Source organism: Capricornis sumatraensis, chromosome 16 (assembly GCF_032405125.1).
Source record: "Capricornis sumatraensis isolate serow.1 chromosome 16, serow.2, whole genome shotgun sequence".
In the NCBI taxonomy this organism is placed as follows: Eukaryota; Metazoa; Chordata; class Mammalia; order Artiodactyla; family Bovidae; genus Capricornis; species Capricornis sumatraensis.
Window position 1 is genome coordinate 76,918,548 of NC_091084.1, and position 19,514 is coordinate 76,938,061.

Sequence of the window (19,514 nt, forward strand, 5' to 3'; positions counted from 1 at the left end):
GCCGTGGAAACGCCATTCAATGCTCAGTGTCACTTATTTCCATCTCTAAGCTAAGCAACGGCGCCAACCTTCTCCTTTCTCCTTGGTCCTCAGGGACGATGAGTGAGTCACCACTGTCTGTTCCAGGTCCTTCCTGGAAGCTAGACAAAGAGGGATGGAGAAGAATGGGAAGGCCAGTCAGGGCCAGCCATGTCAAACAGACTTCTGTTCAGCACCTGGCTGCCTCTGTGAGCAGTGCTTCTGGGCCTGGCTCAATGACCCCTCACGCCGCTCTCACACAGGGCTCTGGCTCGGAACCTCCCAACTTCTGGGGTATAATTCCCTTTGAGGACATTCTTCTTTCATTTATCAGTGGAGGCCTGGAAAGCTCTACACAGCTTTCTCCTTGGAAAGAAGGTCTTTTTTTGGAGGGGGGAAGAGAGGGGTGCTGTTGTGCCATGTAGCCTGTGGGATCTGAGTTCTCTGAGCAGGGACTGAACCCGGGCCCTCGGCAGTGGAAGCGCTGAGTCCCAACCGCTGGAACACCAGGGGATTTCCCCCCGCTCCGGCCTTCTTTTCTCCTGAGGTGAAGTCTCTGAATTCTGCCTTCCGAGTGGACTCTGACACGCAGTGGTCCTCCCAGACGCACCTCCCCAACCCGCATCTATAGGGCTGACACCTGAAGCCGGAAGTGAGCGAGCAGCACCTCACACCGATCTGGCACTCCGCACCCACTGCGGTCACTGGGGGGGTGTCGGCTGGGCTGGTGGTCAGCTGCAGGCACAGGAGTGGCTTGGGAGAAGTGGGGGGTGACGCAAAGGAGCAAGGAGCACCTCACTGCTAGGAAGGGGAGGAGGGGGGCGGGCAGCTGGGCTATCGGCCACTGAAAGGGCTCTGTATACAGGCTGAAGGACAGTGGCTCATCTCCTCACCTGTCCTAGGAATTGCTGCGCCTGGAGAGACGGAGTGTTTCCTGAGGCTTTTTTCGCCTACTGTCAAGTGGGTTTTTAAAACCCATCAAGAGATGCCCAAGAAGCTTGTTACCTCTGTCTTTGTGCTTGGAGAGTGTGTCAAGGCTAAGACAATGGAGGAGAAATCGAGAACAGGACTAAAAGCACAAAATGTGGTGCAGCTGCCTGAGCCTGAGACAAAGGCAGACAGCCACCTGTTTTGGAGCGAGGGCGGTCATCCTGGCCCAGCTGGCCGGCCGGCTGGTGTGCCCTTGGGAACGGGAGTGCCAGGGAGCTGTGTCATGCGGGGCCAGGCAGCAGGTGACAATGCTGGGTTTCTACTTTCCTATTTGTTCTCATCCTGGGCTGGAGACCACTCAGAGTACGGTCAAAAGATGTGCGTTCCCTGGTGGTCCAGTGGCTGAGACTCCTGCTCCCAATGCAGGGGGCTGTGGTTCGATCCCTGGTCAGGGAACTAGATCCCACATACCACAACTAGAGATCTCGTGTGCCACAACGAAGGGCGGGTGGAGCCAAATAAATAAAATCTTAAAAAAAAGAAAAAAGATGTCCATGGTCTTATCCTCAGTCATTTCCCACTGCCTCAGTCATCTGACCCACTTAAATGCCTCAAGGTGATCTGGAGCTGTTTTCTTCACCTGAGGTCTTAAGAGAGTTATAGAATTGCAAGTGGTATATTTTTCTGTGGAAGAGAGTATGTTGCTTTTGTTGGAATTCTACAGCAGTTTTTGATTGGAAAAAAGGTTAAGAATCAGCTACAGGAAAGAGTTCTCGACGGCAAACTTAGGAAGCCTCATTCTGTCACTGATCCACCAGGAGACCTGCGCTGGGTCTTAACTTCCTTACCTGAATATTGTTCACGGTACTTCCTGTCTAAAGTACAGAAATAAAGGTGACGAAGACCTGGAGAGCCTTTGGACAACCTGGGACAAAGTCTTGCCCATCTTAATTTACCCTGAAATATCAGCCCTAAGGTATGGGCCATTGACCCACACGACCCAAGACATCAGGAGCAAAGAACACCACCAAAACGGCAGGCTCAACTCGCTTGGAGCCCAACACAACTAGTTCTGGGATGGGGCGCTGCTCTCCTGCCACGGAGGAACCCTGACTTGCTGGTGGGGAAGAGAGCTCCCCAGGCCTCCCTGGCGGCTCAGTGGTGAAGATCCGCCTGCAATGCAGGAGACACGGGTTCAATCCCTGAGCTGGGAAGATCTCCTGGAGGAGAAAACGGCGACCCACTCCAGTATTCCAGCTGGGAGAATCCCGTGGACGGAGGAGCCTGGCGAGCTACAGTCCGTGGGGTCGTGAGAGTCAGGCACGCCTGGCGGGCTGAAGAACAGCAAGCAACAGGCGAGCTCCCCAGGCAGCCCAAGATGGCTCCCGCCTGCGGAGACGCTGGGTGCTGAAGACGACATATGGGGAGAAAAGAGAGGCCGAAGCCAGCTTTGCGTCTGGCTGAGGAGTCTGTGACTCACACCGAGTGTGCAGGCTGGGGTTTCAGATGTAAAAGCCTCGGTGGGGCCACAACAAACTGGGAGTAGAAAGCCTGCCTCTGCCGAGCGCAGACCACTCACTGCTCCAAGAGGGGCTGGGAGCCTGGGAGGGCCAAGGTGAGCAGCTGGAGCCAGAGGCGAGGCAGCAGCGCCGAGAAGGACGCCCTGCGGGAGGAGGGGATGGAAGGCCCGTGACCACGGGGCCGGGGAGGGGGCACCGCAGCCCGGGAGTCTTGTCCAGCCTCGGGAGAGACGCCTGGTAGAGTCCTCTTGTGAATGACTAACAAAGGAGGAGGCACCAGGCTACCAGCGCCCTGTGCTCTGGGGAATGGCAGCACGGAAGTTCAGGGCAGACAGATCCAGGACTACGGACAGGCTGGGGAGAGGGCAGAAATGGACAGATCCAGCACCTGGACTAACAGCGGCACAGCCATGAAGAGGCAGGCTGTGTTCTGGAAGGGCACCAGGGGCTGGTGAAAGGGCCGGGTCCGCAGTCCCGGAGTCCAGGAGAGCGCGGCTGGCAGAACCGAGCAGCCTCCGGCGCCTGGAGCAGTCTGACTAGGTCGGGCTGAGCCGGCCGCCTCCCCGTGGAAGGGGCTCTGAAAATTCCAGGTGGGATCAAAGAGCTGTCATCAGAAGCAGACGTTCTTTCTCCTGGGCCACTGACCTAGCTCAGCTGACCAGGGCTTAGCCACCTGTCCCTTGCTGGACCACCAGAACTGACCCAAACACACATTTTGGGAAAAATCACCAAGGGCCCAATCGAAAGGCAACGTGGACACGCCCAACAGTCAGAGACCCTAGCAGACCAGCCAGGCGCGCCTGCTCTGCGCTCTGCACTCCCCGCGGACGAGACTCCATGCCGAATGGGAGGGCCTGGAGACAGACATGACACTTAATCAGCTGGATCCCTGCAGTGACCCACGCAGCCCTCGGCCGGGTCTGCACTGAAGCACAGAGTTCGAGTCTCCCCACCTGGCTGGCTCTGGAAACGGATGACAGACCTGGAGGACTCCCAGGGCTCTGAATGACAGGATGCCTGAATGGACCTCTCTGCCCCAAAAATCCAGAGGAGAGGGAAGGAGGTGTCATAAGGACGTAAGACAGCAATGCTCTGGTTCCCCGCCGCCTCCCCACCCTCTCCTTCAATCAAGACCAGCGAATTATCATTTTCATTTTAAACTGAGCTTTTCAATCTGCTTTCAGTGTTATGAGATGGAGGCCCAAGCAGAAAGGAAAACAGGCAGAACACAGATAGAGCCAGGCTGTCAGAGATCAGTGGCTTGGCAAATTAGGGCTTTAATGCTATTCTCTTGGTTTTATTTCTTAAGTTAGGGTCTGTGGCATTTACACAAACCCAAGACCACCTGCTGAATTTTTCAAAAAGGGTTTAGAAAAGAACAGTTGATATCTATGCTTCTGCCTGCAGGGAAACTAGACTATCACTAGGAAACCAGAGAACAAGGGAAAACAAAGAAAAAAACAGTACTGCCTTATATTTAAGAGCACTTGGTAACTACACCAATCTTTTGAAGATTTCCGGAATGGAGAGCTACCACTCCCGAGGTAGAAAGGACCCTTTAAGGAGTGATTCCAAGAATGCGGCAGGCTCTAGCAAGGCTCGGATTTCCCCTCTGGAAGACGGCACCTCACCAGCCAGACCTGCAGGTGAACGCTGCCGACCCCAGTCCTCCGCCCGGACGCCCCCTGCACGCCTCCCCTGGATGCCCCTGCACGCCTCCCCCCGACCCCTCCAGCCACTCACTCCGGTCGGCAGATCACCAGGTCTCCTTTGTTGGTGCCGTAGGCCAGGCCGAGCCCCGGCTCGGGCAGCCAGCGGGCAGAATTGATGCTGACATGTCTCCGCTGGTCAGCAGGCATGGGGTAAAGGACGTTGAAAACTCTCTGGGTGGGGGAGAAAGAGGGAAGAAAAGAGAATGGGAGGAGAAACAGTCTGTTACCAAGAATAACAAAATCCAGGGGGAAACCAAGTCCCTCCTATGGCCTGAAGCAAGTTAACCACAGGGAAGAAAGGAAATGTTTAGACTGGGATGGTTATCTGAGAGCCTGGGAACGCACAGGGGAGGGCGGGGCCCTCTTACCTGAGGTGAGGGCTAAGGACTGGTCAGGAAATCTCAGGGCACACGTGCACTTCTCTGCGGAAGCTTCGCTGTGCTCACCTCACAGCCTCTAATGTGTCTCACTTCATCGCTTTCACTTAACCCCCTGGAGAGCCCCATGCAGAGCCCAGCACAGCAGGAAGCGTTGCCCTGAACTTTCCTCTGGCCAGACAAACCAGGGAGAGCCAAGCTCCCCTGGTAGCCCCGTTACCACGGAAACCACAGCACTCTCCCGGCAGTGGGGAACTGAAGGTGATGGGGGGGCGAGAGGGGGTGATAACATCAGAGAACATTCTTAATTCATCTAATTAAGAGCAACGTTAAAACTGCTATTCTTAAGGAAAACGAAAAGGTGCAGTAAGAGGTAGGAAGCAAGGCAGAGGGAACTCTTGGAAACACAGGTACACGAGTTCTTTCTAGTGTATACAAAATCACCATTAAACAGACCAGTTCCCAAAGGGAATCTCCTTTCATGGGTCTACATCTTTCCAAAGCTACTATTTTCTCAGGGGGCAGCTTAGCTCTGTCTCAGGTTGGGCTGAAGGTGAGATCTGGCTACTTGATCGACAGGATGTTCCAGAATCGACTTCAGTCAGAGACAGGGGCCGGGCAGGGCAAGGGTGAAGGGCAACATTTTAGAGTTAGAAAGACCTGCGTCTGAGTCCTGACATCACTGCATTAACAATGTCTCTGCATCTCCATTTCTACACAGACAGCACCAGCACTCAAATAATGGGGCAGATAAAGAGAAACGACGTATATAAAATGCCTGGTGCAGGCTCAGAAACGGTAACTCTGGTTCTTACAATATTTCCAGGAACCAGCATCTGGGGCTTCAAAAAAAAGTCATCAGGGCCTATGAAAAGGACATGAAATTGAGACTGTATACACTAGAGTTTTAGATATAAAGTTTTCTCTTTTAGCCTCTTTTAGGTTTTTTATAAGCTAAGGATGAACTTCATCTGCCTTTACCTGTCGCTGAGGGCTGACGAAGGGGGAAAAATGAGAGAACAAAGGAGAGCGCGGTTTAGAAAGCAATATTAAAAATGAATCTAGGGCAGCATAATAATAATTGCTTTTCTCATTATCCTGATGAGAGACCCCACTCCCCTCAAAAGTTAACTACTGAGCTAAGGTTCCACACCATTTACAGAAATCGAGTGATAAGAAGCCCTGCATTTGGGAACATATGTTCATGTGCCTTGGGTGTCTATCTGAAAGGTCTTTAATAGGACGGTCTCCAGACAGGAGAATTCAGTGGCGTGTGGGCTCGAGGCATGACACACACACACGGAGAATCCCGTCGTCAACATTCTCCGGCTTTTGTGGTGCTGAGGAATGTGCCTGGGCAGCTAGTAGCATGCTCCTGTGGCCCTGAGGTCAAGTGGGTCTGTAACAGACGAGGAACTGGCTCTGGTTTGAGGCCTAAGACCGGCTGCCCCGTGGCTGCTGCTGCATTAGGAACCTCCTATGCCCTCCCTACCTCACTTAACTCCAGATATAAGAATTAACCAGGGCTCCTGAAATCTTCAGTCTGAGGCGACTACTGGAAAAGGGCCCAGCGGAGTCTATGAATTTCTAAACGAGTCATTACCTTTGGGTAATCTCTTCCTTGCACGTACATGTCTGGCAGGAGCTGGGAAGGAGTTCATGGCTCATCCCCTCTACCAGCCTCACTGGTTGACTGTCATGTGATGGCAGGAGCAATGTTCTGCCCTTTGCACCTAAGCAGCTCTTCTCCTTCAAGTCAGGGGGTGGGTGTGGTGCCTTCATCCTTTCTCACAGAGATGATCAATAGTTTCTGTCCACCCTATCGGCTCTCTGGTAAATATGACTCGGTATACAAACCCAAAGGACAAAGTGGTTGTCATCAGGCAACTGTGGCTGGGATCTCTTAACGCGTTCAAGTTTCCTTCTCCAAAGGTCAGATAATTTAACGTGGGGATACACCCAGAGTTTAGAAGGGACGTGTGTTCATTTCAGTGGCTGGATGAGGGAAACTTCATTTTTTACCTGTGGCAGCTCTCATGGGGCTCACAAGAGTCTCCCCTCAAATCGTAACGATTCATTATTGCAGGCAATGGGGCAGAAGGGCCAGGGAAACTGGTCTTCCAAGAAGAGGGACGATATGGTTCAGAAATCAAATGCTTTAAGGTCGTGCTGAGTGTTTTGACCAAGGGGACTTATTCATACGAATAAGGGGACTCTTTTCTAGAAATGTTCCTGACCAAGAAAGAAGCAAACAAACACCTCACATGTCACAAATTTAGCTTTTATGGTCTGCTACTGCAGAGGGATTAACAAGCAAATACTATCAATTTGCTTTCAAGTACAGGAACTTGCTTTGGGGACAAAACTCTCAAGAAGCAGTATGATGGGTGACCCAGCTTAGGCGTGACAAGGTCAGAGCGACTGAAGCGAAGCAATTACAGGCTGAGACCCCAAGGCCCTGCCGCAAGGCTGTTCACAACCTCATGGCTATAGGAATCACGGGGCATCAATTTGTCCTCTGGCTACGGCACACCCCCCTCCCCAGGTCCTTAAACAGTGTTGAAAGGGCAGCTCCCAAGAGCCCATCTCCTCCAGCGTTTCAGTATTAGGCTAAATCCTGCTTTGTGGCAGGAAGCCAGAAAATGCCACGTGAAGATCAGCAGCCTCCAGAATTCCTGATAAGCACTTGCTTACTTATCACACTCTAATGTGGGGATGGGAAGGAGGGAGATGAGGGCAAAAAGACAAGGGGGGATGAGGGCAGAGAGGAGGCAGGATCCCTGCTGTAAAGGTTCTGAGCGGCCATCAGATCCAAGGCTTCTATTTAACACATGCCTGGAACTAAAGGACCCTCAAGGAATGAGTATCTGCTCCGTGTGGAAAACCACCCAAAGGTGGGGTTTCCACTCCTTTCTCTGGATGCAGTTTAACAGCTCAAAGCATCTCAAGGACCGGGGATGACTCCTCACAATCGGCTCCATAGATAATTGAATACCTGGGCAGCAAGTTCCCCAATGCTGACAGATGGTTGGGTAGCTCTGGCTACTCCCAGATCATTTACGGTTCCAGGCATCAGTCTTTCCAACCCTGTGACTGAGTGATCTGTGGGTTCTCCTCCCACACCTCCAGCAGGGCTTGGCACTAACTCTGCAAACCCAAAGTCCATCAGCACCAACAAGAGAGAAGCGCAAAGAAAGCTCTGGCCTTTATTTTAAGGCACCCCAAATATATCTCCAGTAGAGCCTTCCTTAACACTAGTCAGGTGTCCAGAAACTCCCTGCTGGATGTTAAGGACAAAGCCTACCAAAAATTCCTCCTGGTCTCTGACGAAAGACAAGCTACAACACCATTATATACTAGAGGAGGATGATCAGGTCCTGGGGTCCCTCTGGGGAGCTAGACAGGAAACCCAGCTGCTGAGTCACGTTTGCAGAGCCCTGGTTTTAACCTGTCTCCGCTGCAGCTGTTCCCTGCTAGACGACAAACGCTGAGAGGACCCCCCGCCTCCCCAAGGAGGCTGTTCTCATTTCTAACATCTATGAACAGAACTGGAATCAATAAGCCAGAAGGAACACATATTTCAGTCAGTGCAGTCTCAGCGTGTCAACAGGGGATGAGTCAGGTCGCCAGGATGGTTATAGTTCTCAGGGAGTGGGAGAAGACAAGGATTCTTCTACTTCTGGGGCCCAAGATGGTCTCTTGTACCACTCGCCTCTCCATCCCTCAAACCCTCTTAACTAACAGGAAGTAGGAACAAAAGGAAAAGGTTCCAGGATCAAAACTAAAAGGGTCCTGTTTCTTCTTCAAAGACAGAAAAGAAGGAGAGGCAGCCAGAGGAACGCAGTGGGGAACCTTCCTCTTCATCCTTTTAAAATTTAGAGGAAAAATGAATTGCTGCCCTCAACAAGATGCTTTCTTTTCCACTGCGTGTCAATAAAGCTCAGACCATTAGTCCAAGCAGCAAACTGCACTGGCTCAGATCAGCCAAGAACAGAACTCTGCGCTTATCTTGCTTACATTTGGGAATCTCACCATCCTGAAAGCGAGGACCCTGACAAAACGGCAAGAGGTCAAAAACTGCCCGCAGGTCGCCCTTGTTTTTATTTTTATTTATTTATTTTTTTGCCCTTGTTTTTAACTAAGACAATGAAGGTGGCTTGAAGGAAGGGGACAACTGGAAACCGTGCAGAAAGGCCGTGGGAGGAGTCGCCAAGCCAAAGGGGCTCCGGGGCAGAAAGAACTGTGAGGAGGAGAAATGGCTTCTGGGTGGCGATGGGAATCAGGGGCGGCTTTAAGCTCTTAGAGAGGGTTCCTAGAAGAGAATTAACTCCCTGGGAAGTGGGAGAAAATCAATGGAAAGCAGATGCTAAGAGACAGCTGACCTTTTCAATGGAAACGGATGGCTACACATCTTGTCACAGGCTGAGAAATGCACATATCCCAGAGGAGGCTGGGGGAGGGATAATACAGTCACCTGTTCTCTCTGTTGGGCTGCTGATTTGCTTTAGACGCATGTATTATTGAAGTTTCTTCATTCCCAGGAAAATCTGACTGCTTTTCAGAAACTTTCATTTCTTTGACTGTCTCCAAGCCTTCTTTATATACTACTTTGGAGTTTAGAACTCACAGAATATTGGTTTTGAAGTGGTTATTTAAGAATAAAAATCAGAATACCAAGTCATTTACTCTTTCCTCGTTATTCAGCTGAAGCAAAAACAAATCTCCTAGATCGCCCATGTTTAAACCAAAGCTCTCCTAGCAGAAAAGAACAGCTAACAGCTCTTTTTCTTAACTCTTGGGAACCCATTGCCCTTCTCTGCTCCTGATAACCTGGTGCCTTGAAGTCATTTCCAGCCAATCTCCTGTGATTTGTGGAGACCTACAGACTTTGTCTTATTCACCTGTTCCTCTCAAAGGGATCCCAAGGACAGTCAGAGAACAAGAATTTTCTTTTTCGGTCGGCCTGATGCTTTCCAAAGACCATCTCTCAGCATTAGGACTGAAGCACAGAGATGACTTCAGCTGAGGGATCCCGTTTTGTGCTGAATCGAATACCGAGGAATGCAGGACTCCCGGAACTTCCTGAAGTTAAAAGCATTACTGCCTCCTGTGCCCACACCTCTGTGCAGCACAAGTTCTTACACTTTTCTTCAGTTTCCTAAATCTCAAAGGAAATGGCCAAATGCAGAGCTGTTCTAGACGTTCGGCTCAGATAAGGGAGTCTTTCAAATATATTCATCTACTTTGCTAAGTTTGGGACCCAATGGACCACAGCCTGCCAGGCTCCTCTGTCCATGGGACTCTCCAGGTGAGAATACTGGAGTGGGCTGCCACTGCCCTGCTCCAGGGGATCTTCCAACCCAGGGATCGAACCTGCGTCTCCGGCATCTCCTGCACTGCAGGTGGAGTCTTTATCCCTGAGCCACCAGGGAAGCCCTCGTCCGTTTCACTTGATCCATACTTTTTTGAAAGAAGAAAGTTCAAGACGGGGTAACATTAAAATACTTTCGGCTTCTAGAAATGGAAAATTGGTTCTCCAACCAATTCTTAAAAAAAACAAAATGGTTCACCTTTCACTTCTGAAACATCCACTGGGAACCTCTCAGCATGTCTCAGGGCTGGGACTAGAGGCCCGAGAGACTCGCTGATGCTGGGCAGAACTGTGGATGGCAGCAAGACACCCCATTTACATGAGGATTCCGTCTAACACTTATGTCCAATCACCATCTCGTGAGGCATAGGCCAGGTGCACCAACGGTGCCGGTGCATAGGGGTGTGTGTTCACGTAGGCACAGGGCACACACGGCACGCAAGACTTCAGAGCGATGTCATTTCCCAGAACGAACGCGGAGTGCCTCCTGGGTGCTGGGCACAGTGGAGGCTGGGGATGCCGCAGTGACAAGGCCAATAAGAAGCCAGACGTTGAGCGTGTGTGCAACAGGACAGCAGGGACCAGATTCATTCTGTTCACTGGACTCCCAGACCTGAGTATCTGGCCAAGGGCAGGGGCTCAGTAAGATTTTGAGTGAAAAGAATAAAATGCAGCACAGGCTATGCTCTACTAAGAAGCCATGGAGGGGAAAAAAAGAGAAAAACCTGTCAAAGTCGAAGGAACCTGTCATGGGAAAAATCTGCCTAAACGAATGGCTTTGATTGCAGCTCTAACGTTATTTTCAATTTTGTATCTTGCCCCCTCCCTACTCTGACAAATCCCATCAGAGACACCCCTGATTTCTCCCATACCCCCTCTCCCTTTCCTACGACGTGCTGAAGAAAGGAACTTTCCGAGGATGGATGCTTTGCAACCACATCTCTGAAGTCAACTTTAAGATAATTGCAGCGGAAGCGGCTTTTAATCAACTGACAGGCAGCTTTAAGAAAATTAATGAGGACAAAAATCTTAGGAAGGAGTAAATCATTTCTGACAACAAAGCTGTCTTTTATCCCCATCTCTCCTTGAAGAAATAGTACCCTTCCAGGATACAAAAATAAAATCTCTTTATTTTCGGTGTCTGCCACTCCCAAGGCCAGACAAGATTAAGAAGAGGCTCAGTTCTCTGAAGATTTCTGGAGAATACTCTGGGTTGAACTAGAGTTATAGGTCATGTCTGAATATCAGACTTTTAGAATCTAATAAGTGCAGATGATTAGATGTGATCACAGGCTAAATTGAGGGCAAGGAGGAAGCCATGGTAAAGAGTGTATGTTGAGGACTGGAGCAAGGACAGGCCTACAGATGCCAGTTACATAATGCTGGTCAAGAGCTGACAGCACTGGCTACCCGTCCTGACCCAGCGTCTCAGCTCCGATTTAGTTATGACTGATCTGAGCACTCTGGACACCAAGTCTTTTCTGTGGTTCATTTTAATGAACCTGTGGTAATGATCATTATCAGTCATCCCTAGGCTGTTCTGTGATGATGGGTATGAAACGGTATGAAGCAAAGCCAACTGATGTTTCTTTATGACCAAGGTGACACTAAGATAGCCATTAATGGGTATCATAGCGGCATCTCTCATCCAAGGACAACAGCGGGTTGAATGTTGGGAAAAGGAACTCAAGAACCACTCCTTCAGGTGCAGAAGGTCCTAGAGAGAAAGATAAAGCTGCTGCTTCTCACTCTATAAGCCTAAGAATCTCCGTATAGCACGTAGCCCGACAGGCATGGGCCCGAGTGAAGTCAACTGTGGGCAGGTAAGAATCTTAATTAGAACTGGAAAGAAGGCCCCACAGCCTTAGCCCTTAAAGTGCCATCACTCGGATGCCAGCAGGATCCAGAAATGCTGAGGGGAGGAGGTCCTCATCAATTTTTCAACTTCTTGACGGTGTCTGAGAGATCTGGCTGAAGGAGCCACAGAAATAAACCAGGCGAGGTTTCAGGGACAGGAAGAGACAAAGAGACACCAAGAGAGCAGAGAACAAAGCTAAGCTGACGGGTCCGCCCAGAAGCCCCGAGCAGCTGGCGGCTGGTCCCCAGTCTTGACCCGACTGGAGGGCTTGGGAAAACAAGGATGGCTGGGCTCTACCCTTAGAGCTGTGGATTCAGCAGGTCTGGGATGGGGCTCAGAAGCTGCGCTTCTCTTAAGTTCCCTGATGATGCAGACTTAGGCCTGGGAATACACAGCGAGACCTACCGCCCAGTTAGATATGAGTAGGTTGCAGGTCTAAAATGCCCGCCTTCCTTTCCTGCTGCCTAGGAACTATTGAGAATGAGGTGGGTGCGTACTTTTTTTTTTCCCCCCTTGGTGACACCCTGAGGCATGTGGGGTCTTAGTTCCAAAGCCCCCTGCAGTGGAAGCATGGAGTCTTCACCACTGGACCACCAGGAAAGTCCTGGGGGGTGCATATGTGTGGAGCTGGAGCGCTCGAGGGAGAGGGTACAGCAGGAGACAGCCCAGCACAGAAGAGCAGAACTCTCAGGGTCAAGAAGGGGTGCGGGGCGGTGGGAGAGCAGAGAGGGAGGCAGTGAGTAGGGGCGAAGCAGGGGGAAGAGAGAGAGAGACGCGGGTGAAGGGAGGGAAGGGCAGGCTCTGTTCCCAACACTCCCTCCAAACTAACCATCTGTCTGAGTAATGGATGCTCAACCCTTGAATACAGAGTCACCACATAGCCACAAAGAAAAAGCTTTCAATAAGATTGGCCCTTAAGTTATTGGAGGCTTTGCCTTACAGAGCACGATACTGTTTCAGGGAGAAAGGAGAGCTAAACTGCTCTCCGTCCCAGGGCTTGCTTCTCCCACTCAAGTCGCTCGTCCATCACTTCTGCCGCCCTCCCTCCCCCCAAAAAAATAATGATCAGAGAGAGAAAAGCAAACCAGCATTGCTGAGAGTCAAGCGGCCAGTGCCTCTGGAATAAGCAGGGGTTATGGGATGAGAAGCCCTGTCAGTTCTTATTAAACCACTTACATGCCTACAACCCCCACCTGCTGTGGGGAGGGGTGGTCTATGCATCTGGGAGAAGAAGCATAACACCTGTTAATTCCTGGGTGGAAACCACGAAATGTATTCTTGCTTTCCGGCTCAAACCGCCCTACCACTGCCTCCCACCCCCCCACACCCCCACCGCTGACTCTTGCCCCCATTCCTAGGTAAAACAGCACTTGTTACCCATACAAACTGGAAGAACAGTTTGCTATATGACTATTTCTGGTTTCATTAGTAATTTTGTATTTTTGTTATTTTATGCTTTCACTTGGTTACAACCAGAGTTATTACACTGTGCCAGTTGCCACAATTTTAGAAAATTAATTGCTGTTTTCAGTTACAATATTGTGCTTTATTCCAATTAGGAAATGAAAGCAGAGAGGGAACTCAGGCAGTTTAGTGTTTTGAGAATTCAGCAAAACTTCAGCTCTGCAATCCCTAAATGTCTAACTTAGAAACAAAACAGAAATTAACAAAAAGCCCTACTGGAGCAAGTGTGAGGGAGTCAGGCGGCAAGTGAGGCCCTGAGGCTTGGACAGCAGCATACCCAGCCTGGAGGGGCCTCAAATGGACAGAGAGAAGGGAGACACAAAACAGGCGTCCAGCCTTATTTCTCCTGATTTGCCAATGATACTAACATTGGGAAGACTAAGCCCAGCCTTATTAAGCAGAGAAGGCAAATATCTGAGGACTCTAGATCCTAGAAACAAGGGTAATAATTAAACTCAACCTGGGGAAGAAAAGAATTCGGCATATAGAGATATTCAAGGGAGAACCCTACAGCTGAGAAAAGATGGGAGGTGAAGCACGGACAGCCAAAAAGCTAAGAGTCTGATAGGAAAAAACACAAATGCCACTGTGCCTGCAACAAAATCAGCAAAGGATCAAAGCGCTGCACACAAATCCACAGTAAGAAGGGAACCTGAGACGGCCTCTGCCTTGCTGGAGAGGCTGAGGGCAGAAACCTACAATGGAGAACGCAGTCATTAAGAACAGCAGTTCTCTCACTCAAGTGCATAGGAGATCATCTGGAAGCTTGTGTGACAGATACGAATACCTGGTCCCCTCCTCGCCCAGTTCTTGCTAGGTCCAAAGTAGAGCCTGTATTTTAACTAGGACCCCGTGCATTCTGGAGAAGGCGATGGCACCCCACTCCAGGACTCTTGCCTGGACAATCCCATGGATGGAGGAACCTGGTGGGCTGCAGTCCATGGGGTCGTACAGAGTCAGACACGACTCAGTGACTTCACTTTCACTTTTCACTTTCATGCGTTGGAGAAGGAAATGGCAACCCATTCCAGTGTTCTTGCCTGGAGAATCTCAGGGACGGGGGAGCCTGGTGGGCTGCCGTCTGTGGGGTCGTACAGAGTCGGACATGACTGAAGCGACTTAGCAGTAGCAGCCGTGCATTCTAACTGCAGTTTGAGGAGCACCGATCCACATGTCTGAAGAGCTGCTGTTAATAAGTGCACCCAGGCTAAGAGCAATTAGCAATTCATTTTCATAGTGTTCATATGGGATTGGGTAAGGGATCATCTCTTGAGCGGGTCCCTCAGTGGGAATTAAAATAAGTCAGTGCTCTTGGGGATGTTCTAGGAACATCTGCTGGCCCAACAATTTCACCTCTCAATGTTAGCACAGTGAATTCCAAGAGCTAACCCCATGGAGAAGGGGGCATGAGAGAGGAGCTCCAGGACAGGCCCAGGACCCATAGCCCCTTCACAGACAGAGCCTGACACGATGGATGGAGACACCCAACCACACTTACCTGTGCAAAGAGGGAAAGGCTCTACTGTCCCATTAAACCCTTGTGCCCTGTTCTCAGACAAAAATGGCACTTCTTGCCTTAAACGGTGGTACAGCACAGCTGTCCCCAAAAGCTGGTGTCTTCCCTCCCACTGGGGACTGAATTCAGGGACACGTGCTGAGCGCTTTGGTGCCTTCGGAGGTAAGGGGCAACCAAGACCTGGAAAACCAGAAACCTTTCTGTAGCATGGGAGTTTACAGTCAGACTGGGTGGACACAGGGTGAGCAAAAACCTTGCCGAGAAGCCCGGATCCTGCCTCCCGTGTGAAGGAAACACTTCCCAAATGAGAGCTTTCAAATTACTCAGCTCCTCTCCTAAGTGGTGTGGGCGTCCTCAGTCATGTCCAACTCTTTTGCGACCCCATGGACTGTAGCCCACCAGGCTCCCCTGTCTACGCAATTTTCCAGGCAAGAATTCTGGAGTGCATTGCCTTTCCTACTCTGGGGAGTTCCTAACCCAGGCACCGAACCCATGTCTCCTGCATCGGTGGGTGGATTCTTGAACACTGAATCACCTGGGAAGCCCCTGCTAAGCAGCAGGTGGAGCCTGTTGAGAATCAAAAGCCTGACAAGCCTGTGAGGCCTGACAAGCAGCTCTTGTTGTCAGGCATGCAGCAGCTGGCGGGGTGCCCTGCGTCCCTCATCTCCACAGCAGACTTCAACTGCACCCCCTACACGGCGGGCCCCATCTGTGACAGCATCTTGGCTTCCACCCTGGAGCTGTCTGCCTTCAGCCAGGTGTTTCTGGCTACTTATGGAAGAGAGGAACCTTGCTAGGATGGCAGGCTGTGCCCAAAAGTCGGGCAGAAGCCCTGGCTTCTGGAAGAGGCTGGAGATGTCCGTTACTGCTCCTGTCTATTAATGATTAGAAACCATTATTGCATAGTTAGGCAGGAAGGGTAAGAAGAACAGCAAGGACCAAGACTCTAGGTGGTGAAAAGCAGACGCCAGGTACTTTTACCAACCAAATCTGCTTAACATAAGAATAGTTAAAGTTCACCTTCCATCCTCATTTCTCTAGGTAAGAAAACAGGCTTGATGAACTTCCTGCGAAGTCCCCTCCCAATCATTCAATGTCAAACATTTCCAGTCACGCGGAATTCAAGAATCAGAACCTTCCTGTCATTATGATGTCAAGAGCAGACAATGCCTTGTTTCTACCCTTGCCAGAGGCATGGTGGCACATGAAGTCACCCTTCACTGGTCCTGCTAGTGACAAGTTGGAAATGATAAGGATGCTTTTCTAAAGATTCTCTTTTATTCCCTCAGCTTCTCCTCAATATCAGGTTCCTTATTAGGTACTTGGACTTCACAAAGACGAAACAGACGGGGTCTTATTCTCAAGGAGCTCCTGGGCCAAGAGAGGAGAATGACATGGAGACACGGAATGGCAGTTTGGTGTGACAAGTGTTAACCCAGACAGGGTGCTCCTTACTGGGGAGTGATCAGCCCTGTTTAGAAGATTCCACAGCAGGGAAGCAGCCTGCACGCAGTGGGTTTCGGGGAGAAGAGGGCACTCCAGGTAAAGGCACCCAGGCAGGAGAGGCCTTATTTGTTCCAGGGGCTTGGAGAGTGGCTCAGCAGAGTAGGGCTTCTTCCCTGTAGGAAACTGGAGCAAGAAGAGGCTGGAGATACCACACCTGGTCACCTGCTTTCTACTGCTTTGTATATCATGGGTCCTATCTTTAGGATTTTTCTTTAAACCAATGCTTCAGATTCCAGCCTGAATTCCACAAGCATCTACATGTGTGGCACTAAATGAGCGGCCCTGGGGGATAAGCCCCTACGGAGCTTAACACTGAACCTAATTGGGTGGATTAAACAGACATACCACACGGCTAAAGAAAACAGGAAAACAACACATAAGCGAGAGCACAGACGGTAAGTGGCACAGCACACAGTGCTAGGGGACTCACACGTTCTTAGCTCGAGACGGAGCTTAAACACCATCTAATTAGAGAACTGTTCAAATGCTCAACTCCCCTTGACAAAACCCTGGCCAAATGAGCCCCCGTGGGATGTGGGAATCTCAGTCAGAAGCTACACTGGTTAACTCCAGGAGGCCACTAACCCCATGATGCCCAGAGGCTCTACATGGAGGATGGCAATACACGGAGGACGGCTTCAGACAAGAGCGGGTCCTAAACACCACCTTTCCCTGCTGGTGAAATGGACAGGACAGTTAAGGGCATGGCAGCTCCACAGAGACCGCATCTTCCACTGTGATTTTAGCCGCAGGAGAAAAGCATTTCATAGTATACTACCCATCTCCTTCTATAGCCTGCCTCCTCAAAAATTAAAGACAAACAAACAAATATTTCATTGGGTTCTTTATGTATCTCCAGACTACAGGTCTCAAGTTGAGGTAAGGAAGTATTCAGTTTGGTCTCTAACCCAAGATCCTTTCAGGCCTCTGGGGCCCCAGCTCATGATTTAGAGTATGAGAAAGACTGCCTTTGAATAGCCCAGAGCGTCCAAAAGTGAGGCCGGCTGGTCAGGACTGGGCCAGACTGGAGCCCTTCCTGGCTCCTTACGGGCGTGACGCCTCTGGCCCTGGCTGGGAGGCTGCACCTCGGGCCTGCATGGCGCTGCTGGCCAAGGCCTAGGAGAACCGCCACGCAAGGCACTCACCCGCATGGAGGTCTCACCGCCGTGTGCCTGCTGCAGCCGAAAGACCTGGGCCACCATGTGCTCCGTGGAGGGGTGCAGCAGGATCCTCCGCGAGGCCAAGCCCACCATCACGTATCGGCCCATTGGGGACAGGCTCACCGAGATGGCGTTGGGACCTAAGGCCAGAAGGACAGAGAGACACTCCCTAGAGCTCTTGCTATTACCAGCAAATAATCTTCCTTCAGTCTTTTTTCTTTCTCCCTGGTCTTCATCTTTGTTTGGTCACCCTGGGGTTAATTGCACAGGATGGCAGTGAGGAGCACAACGAGAAGGTGTGTAAAGTACTAAGTCTAGCTCTTGACATATAAAAAGTACTTAGCGAATGCTAACCCGTATTAGCACAGAATCACATTAAAAATTGTTACCGTACTGTAACTGCTATTTTGAAATCCACTTTTTTCACTTCATACATTACAAACATTTTTCACCATTAAATATTCCTCTGTAACAGCGTTTTAAAGGCCAAATGGTATTCTGTCTTGTCAATGCACCATCATTTATTTAAGCAACTCTTCAGAATTTGACATTTTTCTCTGTGACAAATACCGCTGTGAACACCCTTGTACATAAATCTACACAATGCAGACTGGCTTGCAGCGCGAGTGTGCCCCCTTCCCCGAGCCATGACCGAGAATAGAGCTCCTCCCCTACCCTCGCCCCTCACAACGGGAACATGCCAGTGATGCCACGGTGGTGGGGAGGACTCTTATTCCGAGACTCTCCTGCCAACGCTACCAGCTAGGACAGAGCATGTTCCTCTGATGTGTGCCTGGGAAGCAGGGGGGTAGCATGTGGCCATCATGCCCACCTAAGCGGTGCCTCATCAGGGAATGCCCAGGCCAAGGTACTACTGTCACGACGCTGGGCTTCCCATGCCTTACCAAATCGCTTGGTGTAGAGCATTTCGCCCAGGTTATGGGGGGCCAGGGAGTACACTGCCAGGATGCCTTCGTCAGGGAAGCCCCTCTGACTGCTAGGGATGAACGCTGCCAGGAGCTGGCCGTCTGCAGAAATGTCACAGCTGGCGTCGTTGTAGATCTTGCAGTTCTGCACCAGCACGTTCACGGAGGCTGCATCAGACAAAGAAAAGAGGGCAAGGAGGTCTGGAGTTAATGGTGTGAAAAATGCTGGGTCAAGACATTTGGGGGCATTTCCCTAAGGGCCTGAATCCGAGTCCTCTCCAGAAACACTAAAGCCTGCCTTATCCAACTAAAATGTCACGAAACAAGCAACACAAGACACCGAAAGATATGTCTCTTCTACCCCTGTAACAGGAAACGAGAGTCAACACAACCACAACCACCTGCTGAGTCCTAGCTCACACTTAAGAGACATCATTTGAGAGATGAGATAAGCAGAAAGTTATTAAAAATTGTTCCTGGAGAGCCACTCAACAGCTGTTATTGTCCAAAAGATCAAAACTGAGATGAATGAAAATGTAAACCCACTGATTCCAAGAAAAAGGTGATACAGGTAAAACTTGCTTGGGGTGAGAGTGCTACACTCCACCTCTATGTGACTTTGGAGAAGGGAATCATCTCACAAATTTGTGTCTTATTTTCTCCTTTAAGAAAACTGGAGCATTTAGAGACTTCAGTCTTCTGGACAGCTCCTTGCTGACACTAATCTCTAATTTCACAAGAGAGCACAAAGGCTGGAGGGCTGGAACTGTGTTCACTCTGCTTGTCCCTCCAGCCACGCCAGACGCCGATGGCCACGGGCAGCTCCGGTCTGCACCTAGCACCTACTGAGAATCATGCATGGTCAGCCGGGTGCAGCATGAGGGACTGGGTGGGGCGGGGTGGAGGACTGCCTGTTGGTGGGGAGAATCCATTCCATGTGACAGAACTAAGGCGACGTTGGCCAGCCCTGGGACTGGGCCTGCACAGCTGTTTCAGTTTCCATTTGAACCCCTCTCTGAGGCACATCTCTGCCCACAGGAAGTGGCCCACCCTCGATGTGAGCCTGGAACCAGTGCCCCCAGGACGGGCATGAGCAGAACAGCACGATACACCAAAGGGAACGGACGCACAGCACGTCCAAGGGCCTCTGGGCTCT

The 19,514-nt window shown here is 50.6% G+C and overlaps 1 protein-coding gene across 6 annotated transcripts in view; it reads right to left on the reverse strand.

Annotated features, from left to right (window-relative positions):
* Positions 1-19,514, reverse strand: part of AMBRA1 (autophagy and beclin 1 regulator 1) — a 135,130-nt gene that overhangs the window by 12,260 nt on the left and 103,356 nt on the right. For all 6 annotated transcript variants that reach the window (XM_068988164.1, XM_068988163.1, XM_068988162.1 and 3 more), the window contains 3 exons: positions 18,338-18,526; positions 17,418-17,572; positions 4,212-4,351 (listed from right to left, as the gene is read on the reverse strand). In XM_068988164.1, coding sequence (XP_068844265.1) covers positions 4,212-4,351; positions 17,418-17,572; positions 18,338-18,526 — 484 coding nt within the window. The remainder of the gene's footprint in view (positions 1-4,211; positions 4,352-17,417; positions 17,573-18,337; positions 18,527-19,514) is intronic.